The 12392-nt window shown below is 35.0% G+C and overlaps 1 protein-coding gene across 1 annotated transcript in view; it reads right to left on the bottom strand.

Annotated features, from left to right (window-relative positions):
- LOC114350901 (nuclear speckle splicing regulatory protein 1) overlaps positions 1-12392 on the bottom strand; it is a 54602-nt gene that overhangs the window by 32346 nt on the left and 9864 nt on the right. Inside the window, exon 2 of the mRNA XM_028301863.1 lies at positions 1798-1994. Coding sequence (XP_028157664.1) covers positions 1798-1962 — 165 coding nt within the window. The 5' untranslated portion in view covers positions 1963-1994. The remainder of the gene's footprint in view (positions 1-1797; positions 1995-12392) is intronic.

Here is a 12392-nt window from a genome sequence, read left to right as displayed (position 1 = left end):
GTATGTGCCTTTATACAAGTGATTTATCGATACATAGACAGCAAACTCGTTTGATTTAATCTGTTGTCCAGTCCAGTTTATCGATAAGCCAAATCATGCACCACTACTTTTATCGATACATTAACGGTTCCTGAGAGTTTCGTTTATACTGTCATCGCTTGCCGGATGGTAAATCAACTCGTTACTATATTCTGGACTCTACGAGTACTAGACTCTACTTGTACTGGAATCTACTAGACTGTAAACTTTAATGCTCAGGCTTTTACCTGCCCACAGGCTTTTCGATTTGCACAGGAAGAGGCTTAAATTTACCAGTAGAACCTGAATAGTTAATAAACCAGAATATAATTCTGTTTTTATGTCTGTCACTAATGCAGGTATTTGACTGCAGTATTCTATATGTAACGGAAGGCAATCTAAGATGGTAGTTTACTTACTTTACTCGCCTTTTCAGAACGAAAATATATTATATTTTTAATTGACTAAGTTAACCATTTAATACAAATCTATTCGCGCGTTTCCTTTTTTACTTAGTGGTGATCATGTGTGACTGCGATGAGCTTAAAACTGCGACAATTAAAAAGAATTTAAGGTTGTAGGTTTGCTATCTTACTTTGACTATAACAAACTTCAAAATTCTGCAAAACTCCATACAAAATACACTGGTTATCGTTGTAGTTACGGTTAAAGTTATTGGTGCAACTCAGCCTAAGTGGTTTCGAACAGGAATTGTATTTCCTCGCAATACGCCCTGATCATAACAGAACTGTTCCACATAACACTTCCTATCACATGAACTGTGCAACCTGTTTACCTTCTAATTCTTACCTAACATCGAAGGCTCTTCACTTACATAACCGTATTACCTACTGGGCACATACCTCATACCGAACATAATTCAATTAGAAATATCAGAAGCACAGGAAGTTCGCGGATCTTACGTCAGAGGTGCCGTGGTATAGTAAATCAAATAATACACGAAATTACTTTCACCAGCCCTTTTCCGGTGAGATATTTGTATTAATTTGAAGTTGCTAACTATCGTGGTTGCACTTTTCCTGAAGCGATTACAAGACTTACAACCTACTCGTATCTAACCTAATTGAGTCTTCGAATTATTGAGCAATTCGGAACTAGGTACGTATTCAGTTTTTTAGCGATTTCGAGTGCCTACTTGAAAACGGGCTCTATTGATGAAAATCAACAATGTGAAAGATTTATCGCTTAGGGATCTTTAAAGCGTCTTACTCTCAATTCTTGTCTCGTTCATTGCAACTCCTATGTTACAGGATATGCGACTCGAACTATAAAACCTTACTTCTTACTTAGGCCAAGTGTTTTTTCAATGTTTGATATAAAAGCAAGCTTAACACTCATATCAGTGGGGTAACGTTGAAAAGCTTCAAGTTCCGGGCAAGATACTGCTTGAGCTCTAATAAAACCTTCCTTAAACCAAGTCTTAGGGGTTTTTATCGAAAAGCGATCTTGTTACTCATACCTGTAGGGTGACTTTGAACGGCTCCAAGTCCCGGGCCCTCTCTTCCAGCAGCCTTATGGCTGGGAGGGCGAACTCCTCGCCGCGCAACCCTCGTGACTCCTACGCACCCAGGAACCACTCATAGTACGACGTCTTCTTTATGGGTCTCTTGGAAAAGCAACCTTATCCCTCATACCTGTAGAGTGGACTTTGAATGACCCCAAGCCCGGGAAGGCTCTGGATACTGCTTGAGCTCTAATAAAACCTTATTCAGGTCAAGTCTTAGGGGTTTTATGGAAAAGCGACCTTATAACTCATACCTGTAAGGTGACTTTGAACGGCTCTAAGTCCCGAGCCCTCTCTTCCAGCAGCCTTATGGCTGGGAGGGCAAACTCCTCGCCGCGCAACCCTCGTGACTCCTGCGCACCGAGGAACCACACATAGTACGACGCCTTCTTTATGTCTTTCTTTAGTCGCAACGCCATTTTGGATGGGCTCTTATGTCATCTTTGGGTTTCTGGAACAAAGAAAGTAGACTTTTTAATATAATGAGAACCTGGAGAGATAATATAGTTATCTACATGATATGACTTTCGGTTTCACTGGTAGAAAACTAATGTGATGTGAGTCATGTGAGTAACCCTTGGGTAAACCTTGGATACTTTTATTCTTAGGGTGGGTTGCACTATCTTACTTTAACTTTCACATACGTCAAAAAATCTGTCAAACTCCAAACAAACAGCACCGGTTATTGTTATTGTTACGGTTAAAAAAAGGTGGTGCAACTCAGCCTTAGAATCACTCATCTTTTGATGAGATTTGTTACTTAAATTAAAAGGACCTTACAACCTTTTTTTACCTTTAAAGGGAACCTTATAATAAATTACACAAAGATAACAATATTGTATTTCAGTTTAAAATATAACATTCCAAGTCTCCTAATCGCTCGGTTAATTAAGAATGAGTACCTAATAGTAGAATCTTTTACCGATGCAACGCTTCAGTTAACACAACACCAGTAGGAATAAGCCAGTCTTTTTGTAGCAAAACGCACAGGACGACTGGTGAGAAAGCTAGTATGCAAATACAAAATCCACCGACGCATTTTGCTCAACGTTGGTAGCAATGATACCTGAGTGGTTAAGTAATGCTGCCAACCGAACAGATTAAACCAGTGGGACTATAATTCAGAACCAGTTTTACTATCAACTCATCCATGGGTCCAGTTAATCGTTATTGATAGTTCCTGATCAATATTTAATGCTGAAATATATACCATTCAATAAACATTGGTCAGAGATGATACAACGCGGTTCCGCATGCCGAAGTACCTAATGATAGGATCGCTGCAATCCGACTCCTGATTATAATAATCGATACAAATCAGATACATATCGATAGAAAGTATGGGGCAATCACAAACTGGTGGATTATGCTAACTGTTTTATTCAGGGATATTAAATGCATGTAATAAATAAATAAATCTTTGGACAATTTCACACAGCACCAGCTAGCCCCAAAGTAAGCAACTTAATGCTTGTGTTATGGGTGCTAGCTTAACGGATATACTACTTATATACCTACTTTTTTTTTAAATACATAAATATTATACATAGTCACACCCAGACCCGTCACAGAAATTAAAATTCATCATTTCAATTTCTGCCCGGCCGGGAATCGAACCCGGGACCTCTCGGCATAGTAGTCCGTTCTGAACCACTACACCAAACGGCCGACATACCGCATATTACACAGTTTTGTTATAATGAAACGAAGCTCAAACTCGATTTGGAGTCTGGCATAGATTCAAGTCTGCTAGTAGTTCATTTTCAATATTATACCAAATTAGGTTTGAAACTAATTAAATTAGTTCATGGGTGTCGTATTTCGTTTTATAATGCCTAAATGAAAGAACTTATCTCTATACTAATAAACATTACACGCGTGTTGAACACTTGTTTAAAATTACATACCAAAGTCATTTAGGCTGGATTGCACCATCTTAATTTAACTTTAAAAAACGTCAAAAATCTGACAAACTCCATACAAAAACACCGGTCATCGTTATAGTTAAGGTCAAAGTTAGGTGGTGCAACTAAGCCTTAAAGTACAGTTTCACTTTTAGTTCAACACGTGTGTAACTTTTCGTTGAAGCCAAAGTCAAAGTCTCTTCATTAGAGACAGAGCCACCGCCATTGCCATCAACTGGTCATTTGACAGATTGACATGATGACATCGCAAGATGGAGTCTTATCTAATTGACAACCTGTCGGCATGGAAGATCTCCGCCATTTTAAATTGTAATAGCTAGCAATTATAATATGAACGCTTATCGTTATGTACTAACAAGAATGAGCTAAAGAGTTATGAAAGAAGATTCTATTGTTTCCCAAAGCATCATTTTAATTGTCACAGATGTAGAAGGCACATTAATTTTAGTAGAATAAATATAAAAAAATCATAAAATGGACGTTAGTAACACTGGAAGCCATGAGCATGACCTTTCGCAACTGGCAAAATATTTTGCTAGTTTATATCATATTACATACAAATAATATATATACTCTATACTAATATTATAAATGCGAAAGTAACTCTGTCTGTCTCGCTTTCACGCCTAAACCACTGAACCAATTTTGATTAAATTTGGCATACTTATTATAGATAGTTTAAGTCCCGGGAAAGGACATAGGATAGTTTTCCTGGTTTTTGAAACAGGGACGCGCGCGTTAAAGTTTTTCTGTGACAGACAAAATTCCACGAGGGCGAAGCCGCAGGCGGAAAGCTAGTTAATAATAAAAAGTTGTCACTGTTTGCTTAATTATCGTATTAAATTAATTTGACAAAATTCGGCACCGTTATTTATCGGTACGGAATAAAAACACGCGTTAAACAGTTCAAAATGCAGAACGAAAGTCACTGAGGTTTTTCAGATCACAACGCAGATGTAAAACTGCTCTTTATATTGATAAGATGAACAAAAACAACGTTACAACTTAACAATTCTACTAAGGTCCAAGCGTTGACAAATTAGACACATTTCGAGCGATTTCGAAATAAGGGCAGTGGGCACACTAGCATTAACTACACAAACTGTCCCACGCTCTCGTTCCTCCAGTGAGCCTTGAAGTTTATTTTAATTGCTCAAACAAAGCTTAAATAAGTGATATTTAAAACACAGGTGCAATCTAGAAGATTTTGTGTGAAAATCCGTTCAAATAGTTATTGTTAACTTAAGTTAAGGTACAATTACAATGAAGGTTACGGTCTTGTTTCGTGTATGATGAGTACATTATGAGATAAGTAATGACTAATTATTTTTGAAATAGTTAATTAAGATTGCTTTAATAAAAATGTTTGTTTTTTAGATAGACAAATAAATGCTCTTATACCTATTGTTAACATTTCAGAGAATGCATCTTAAATTCGTTGTCAGAACAATGAATTTAAGATGAAAATGAAGTGTTTTCAGGAAATCTTCTGTTATGCTTCAACCACACCAACGCACGCAGATCGCCATCGCGGGCGCGATCATGTCGCGATCATAGAAAAATGACAGGTCGCGTGAACTGTCATGGGTCGCGCGACCTGTCATTGGCCTTTGATCGCGCCGGCGATGGCGATCTGCACGCGTTGGTGTGGTTGAAGCTTTAGGTATTTATCAATATGATAATTAAAGTCAGTAACTTTTTAGATTGGCGTAAGTGTAAGTAACAATTATGGTGGACCGTTATTGCGGTTATGTAAACAGGTTATCAAACAAAAGCAACCTTCAGGCTATCTCCTAAGTGATCTTCCTTATTAATGACATAACCACTTAACTTTGAGCAAGCTAGAGCACAGAGCAGTCGAACCATTCTTCTCTTAGGATGAATTGCCCACGGCCACCTAACTTTAATCGTAACTATAACGATAACCGGTGATTTTTGTATAGAGTTTGACAGATTTTTGACGCTTGTCAAAGTTAAAGTAAGGTGATGCAACACAGCCTTAGTTTAAAACCAGTGGAATGAATCTCAAAAATTTCATTATTTTCAAAAATTCCCAAGGGCTTGAATTTTTTAATTTGGAATCAAGTTTTCAGCTTCTTTTCACAATAAAGGTCAAGGATTTTTCACAGTAAGTTTTAAAGTATTGGTTTTCGTATTTATGAATTAATAAGTAAGCACTATTAACAGTTTGTATAGTTTTATTACATACGAGTAAAAGGTTTAATCTATGTTATTAAACAAAGTGGTCCTGCGGCTTACACAATATGAAAGCGTAACAAGAAACAGAGTATCTTTAGGACAATTATTATGACACATTTACGAATAAAATATTGTTATAAATGCTACGAAATGTTTCTAAAATGACATTCAAAACATATATTTACTGATATTCCAACTAAATCTTCCCTGGCGCCATAATGTCTAGAATTTAGTGAGCGGTGCGAACTGTAACTAAATGGTTAGTGCCACAAAAACTGGTCTAACGACTGCCTAGCGGGACTTATTGAGAATCTGTACTATTACCGAGGCATGCCACCTCTGTAATGATCTTAGTCTCGGTTAGAAGATGAGTAGTATCAAATATAGTTAAAGTGCATACGCTAAGAAATATAGGTACAACATAGAGCTGTCTATACCTGACAGAATATTCCAAAGAGAATACCTACCCTTTTATCATTGAAAAACCTCGAGTCAGTTTAGAGGGAGGCAAAATATGTTTGGACATGAAAGAGGGCTTTTATTACTTCTTTCAAAATCAGACTAAAAATATTTTAACCAAAATTTTTTTTAAAGAGAAGGGCTCTCTTTTTATTTTTGTTGATTGTGCTGATCAGCACAACAGATTTTACATCTTTTTGCAAAAAATGTATTACAACGACAGTATTTAGCTTGGTTTACTGTCGTTTTATTCGAAAAATAATTTAAAAAATGGTTAGAAAATGATGACATTTATGCCCTTCATTTATATTTAGGTTTCCCTGTTAAGGTAAAAAAATGATTTACTCAATAATTTCATTACTGCAATATAAGATTTTACTGTTATTTCTTATAGTTACGTATCTGTGGCAAGTATGAGATCAAATTTTTCGTAATACACCTCTGAGACAATGGTAAGTTTTATGTCAAAAATTATGTTTATTGCGCCTAACGAGTGTAACGGTTTGTGAACCAAAACTTGGTTCAACTTGTACTAGTAAATGGAAAAAACACACATGAATTGTCTTTATTGAAGCGCAAATAAAATCATGTAATTGAAAATTATCTTAAGTAAATGTCACTTTTAAGGAAGGCATCTAATATTTCCTAACCCTAAACTTTTTTAATCGACTTCAACGAAAGGAGGAGGTCCTTAATTCGGTTGGTATGTTTTTTTTTCCACAAAGAAATGGTAGTCCCTATCCAAGGTTGAAACCTCTTTTATTATTTAAATCCAGCTGTTGATTTCGGTAACTGAAGTGATTTCATACTCTTATTTCGTATCGTACCTTGCTTGTGCGAATAATTGAAATCAAATATCGTCGCTGTCAGTTCAAAAGGATGTACCTATGTTACACCAGTAGGTTTTCAGGATACACAAAAACCTGTTTATTTTTTAAATTTGGATTTGACATAGGACGTATTTGAACTGACAGTAACGATATCTTGCAAGCTATGAAGTGAAACCAATATGCAGGATATCAAAAACTGCAGACCACTTTGTTCTTGACATTTTATTTTCCAAATCATGACCACAGGTCGTCCAGTTCGATGAGTCCAACCGTTAGGCATCAAGCAGTGAGCTTTAGCGGACTTTACACAAATCGACTTTATCGCTATCATGATTAAACTGAAAATTGAATGCTTTTGATTTACACAATCTAGAATTACCTTTATGTAGAGATCTTTTGAGTCACTTAATTTTTTCGAGTTATTTATTGTACTTTAATAATGGTAATCTAGGTATTTCATCGATTCTTAGGCTGAATTGCACTAACTAAACGATAACCGGTGTTTTTTGTATGGTGTTTGACAGATTTTTGACGGTTGTTAAAGTTACAATAAGATGGTACAAGCCAGTATTAGTTTGGTATTTTTTAGGTACTAAAACAAATAAATACCAACTTACCAACCGCAAAATTAATTAACTAAATTAAGTTCGGCCGTAAAATTTTTCACAAGTTTCCTTGTGCGTAAAAAAGTCGAAAAGGTGTAAACCACATTTTGCGAAGTTCGTACGGAGGTTACAATCGCCAGTCGAATCGAATTAGTATGTATGCCATGTGCATAATAAACAAAACGGTGTAAGAGCAAAAAGCTATTCGGGTACTGACATTGACGTAGGTATTTGATGTGAGTTGACTATAAAGTGCTCAATTTGCAGATTTTTAAACCTGGAATAGGTATTTTGTTAGAATTTATCGCAAGATATCTGGCAAGGAAGCTTGCTGTTTTTTTTAGGACTAAACCTCAGTGGATCTTATAAACTCTTTCACTCTGAACATAAAGACTTTTAATTTGCGACCTTATTTTGAAACGCATTTTGGAAGCTCAGATATGAATCTAAACTTGAGAAAAGATTAAAGCCTATGATTGGTCTAAAAGGATTCCTTGATTGATTTTATTTTGTTGATGTCGTATCGTATCGTAAAACGTTTCAGGTGTACAGTTTTTCAATTAGTAGGGTAAGTAAGCTCAAGCTAAACTATGATATTTTTTTCGGTTACGTTTAAACGTTTTTGATGTTTGTGTGTAAAGCCCTAAAAGTGAAAGATTAAGCGCATAACATAAAAACATGTTCTCCATAACTGACTGACATTAAATTAATTCTCACGCAAAACATCAAATAATGTCTTCCTCAGTTTCTTTACCAGTAACAGACGCGAGTTAAACCAATACTGTAATTATTGCAATCATTAGAATCGTATGCAAAATATGCAAATGTTTTGTGTACACAATATGTCATTGTGACTTCTTGCGTCAGCTGTCTTACTGACAATGGGCGCGATTAGGGCTGGCAAAGTGACATGGATGTGACATGGAATATTATTTTGTAATTGCAATTGCAAAACCGATACGAATAACTTTACGACGTGTTTTCTTTCGTGAGCAAGCCAATAACACCTTTTGAGGCAACTAACATTTGAAAACGGGTATGATACTTTTGTAAGTAAAGGTTGCTTGCTGTCAATAAAACCTTATTATTACATAATCGGATACAGCTCAAGGGACAGAGCAGCTGTTAAATACCTACCTACTTAATAAACATACCTACACGAAAACCTTAATTTTCTATTCGTAAGACTTTGTAAAATATAGTTAAATGTATACGTACAGAACTAGAGCTACTTTTTGTTGAGAAATTACTGTGTATAATTAAGTTGAGCTTTCTCAGATAACTAGTGACTGTTCAGAAACACCATTATACCTTCCGTCTACAGCAGTGTTAAATAATTAATGATGTAAATAAACATTCCTAAAGATTTCTGTGTAGTCAATTGCAAGATCGTCTTGCAGAGTCACAGCCTGTGTCGAAATCGCAAGATTGTCTTGTAATGTGACAGCCCTACACGCTTGAACTTTTTGCCGACTGTCATCAGGATTCTACGCAGTTAATTGCTGTCAAAAACAACACATTTCACACGTTGACAAAGGCTTGATTAACCGCTATTAAAGCGACAACTAATGTTTAGTTCTTGATTGATACGTAGCCTTAAATGTTGAGGCGTAAAAGTGATTGTGTTCGGTGAAAAGTGGATCAGGGCAAAAAGCATTGTTATGACGCTTTGTCATGTTATTTGATACAATGGTTTCCGTAATATCGGTCCCACGATGAAAACTGTATGCTTCCTTTGGGATGTAAAGTTTTTGTTCTGGAATGATCCAAACTTTAATTTTTTCTTTATGTTTTAGCCATATGGGTAGAGTCACATCAATTAACTAAACGAGTTTGGTTTTGATGGAAAGGCCTTAAAGAAGGAACTATTAGGATTTTAGTAAGAAATTCAAAGTCAGCGTTTGTAGTGTCTCTGGACAGTCAAATTCAAATTTTATTTATTGTGTAGGTAGTTTTCAGGGCACTCATAGCTTGCCCTACCACCTTTATTTATTGTGTAGGTAGTTTTCAGGGCATTCATAGCTTGCCCTACCACCATTTTGGGACAACAAAGTCGTGGTGCTCAGAAGAAGTGGTGGAAGAAACTCAGTAAACTGTAGTTTTTTTAGTAGTAGTAGAAGAACATGATGTCGTGTCCTGCGTGCCCAAACAACTGCACGCAGGAAGATTTAATGAATGCTACTGACAACGCCACTCTTGTAGCGGAGTTTTGGGCTGACACTGTATAGGTTTGTTATCGACACGTCAAGAAGGAGTAGTTTTCTTTATTTTCAGTAAATAGGTAGGTACAATCCTTTTACTTAATATTATTCGTAGCGCTCTACTCCAATCATAATTATATGTAGGTAAGTACTTAATAAATTATACATAATAAGCGTATGGAAAGTTCATTAATATAAGTATAATTAACTAGGTACCTATGTAACGAACAGATACTGAAATTGAAAATTTAATTTAATTGCTGTAAAATAATTCATAAACTTTATTATTTCGTTCTTAATTGATAATAAATAATTGTTTAATAAACCAAATAACTGTTTAATGATCGAATCTAATTAAATTCGAACCATGAAATTGCTATTTCGAATTTTCTGATACTTTAATTTACCGATTTGGAATCATTCGTCTATAAAAATGGCATTTGAAGTTAAGTAACCATCTTATGCCACATATTTTCTTGAGTTCGATAATTACAATTGTCTATATTTGCTTTACTAAACCCACCCACATTTCCTACGTACAGTCAGCTTCAAATAGTTTGTGACTTCCAAAGTGGCATAAAAGTTGACAACACAACCTTACTCCAATTGTAACAAAGACGTGTTGCGAACTTTTTGGCTACTTTGGGTGTCACGAACTATATATTTGATGCTGAACGTAAGTGGATGGGAAGAGCACTCTGTATGTCATGTACTCGTATAGGACGTAGGGTAAACCGTATAGCTATTGCCCACTTAAAGATTTCAAATACATTGAGATGAAAAATTAAAGAAAGTATTTTAATTATCGACCATTTATGACTTTTTTCTTATAACTCAATTAACTGTTAAACAGAATATTAACAGTTTTTAGTTAAAACTTACGTAACTTAGAAAATATTGAAATAAATTAAAAATCCTCCAAAAAGTACAGTCATTGCCCATTACTTACACTAATTGCCCACATCAAAGCACAGTAATTGCCCAGTATCTTAAAATAAAATAATCAATTTTAAAATGATAAAATAGGCTTAAAATAAACAAAACAAAACATTAAACTTAAATTCTAGTAGTACAGTCTTCAAAATTTCAAAATAAATTGCGTTTGGCCTTATTAACATATTATCAAATATTTCTTGAGCTGATGTTGATGAGTCAGAATTGGTAGAGACAGAATCATCTACTTCAAAACATAGATGACGCAAAAATTTGAATTTTATATATGTGTTTATTTTTTTATCTTCTTTGATATCAGTTCAAGTGGTTGCACAGAATGTTCAATTAGCTGTTGGTTATTCTTCCCTAAAGTTGTATCTATTTCCTTACAATTAACATTTTCACTAGTAGATTTAACGTAGGATTTTAATTTTTTGTATTTGCGTTTGAATTTTTATCAATTTTTTCAAGCCAAACCATACTTTTTAGCAATTTATCTTGTAGATAAATTGTTGGATACATCTTGTACAGCTTCGATCGCTTTTTGCAAATTTTCTATGCTATGTTGAACTTTTGGAGTCTTTGACATACTGAAAATTAAACATTAAAAGCCATTTCAATATTTATGCCTGTAAATTGCAAAACAAGTATAGCAATGAGCAACGTAAACACTGCTACTGCTTGGTGGCAACACTCTAATAATAATTGCTCTGGGCAATAACTATACATTAACATATGGCAATAACTGAAATGATGGTGGGCAATAACTAAAAATATACAGATTTACGTGCAGTGATTACCCACCGTTAAAATTGCCGTTAGAAATCAAATTTTACCAGTTATTTTCATTGATAATGGAGAAAACACTTATAATTTCATCATGACTATACACCATTAGGTGAATATTAAATAACTTGCAAAAAAAATTAACCTCTGAGCAAGTAATTCCTTAGTAAAATTGTTAAAGTCTTTACCTGTTTGAGTAACATTTTCACCCGTCTTGACAAAATCCGCCATGACTGTTTTTTTTAGTGTTTCCTACTGTAAATTTTAAATCTACTGTTCATTGATCTCGGAGCCATCTACTTAGTAAATTCAAATATAACTAGAGTGATTCAAAGTCAGCACCTGACAATATTATCCTTAAAGCGGGCAATTACTACCAGTGGGCAATCACTCTCTGGTTTACCCTACCTACTACGTACTCGTACTATGTAGGCGGCAAAAGAAAGCCCAACTGTGGTCTAACTGCCGATTGGGTCGCTAGTTTGAACCACATCAGCTACTGGACTATTGTTTTTTTTTTAAAGAAGGATGTTCTTAATTATTTTTTACCTGGTACGGAACTCAAAAAAGGGTAAATGTTCTATTGTGCGTTTTTTTTTCAATGCAGCCTTGTAAAGCTGACTCGGTGAGACGGAAATAACCACTTAGGTATAATAAACCCTAGATTTATGTGAATATATTTTATTTCCTTGGTTATGTAGTGTCTCTGGGTGAGACTAGTCATCATAGATCATATCAAGATAAAAATTAAGCCATCTTAATATTATGTAATTGTACTATTTTGCAACAAAATATAGACTGATGTGCTGCTGTCAGTACAATGGACCAATCACTTAATAAAAGAACATCGGCTCTTAAAACAAGAAAATAATTGATTGCATCATCGGCCCTCCATTCCGTTGTGTAATTAA

Source organism: Ostrinia furnacalis, unplaced genomic scaffold, assembly GCF_004193835.3.
Source record: "Ostrinia furnacalis isolate ACB-3 unplaced genomic scaffold, ASM419383v2 OfSCF1006, whole genome shotgun sequence".
NCBI classification, from domain to species: Eukaryota; Metazoa; Arthropoda; class Insecta; order Lepidoptera; family Crambidae; genus Ostrinia; species Ostrinia furnacalis.
The sequence above is the reverse complement of the archived record's forward strand: the minus strand, read 5'-3'. Positions and strand labels throughout refer to the sequence as shown.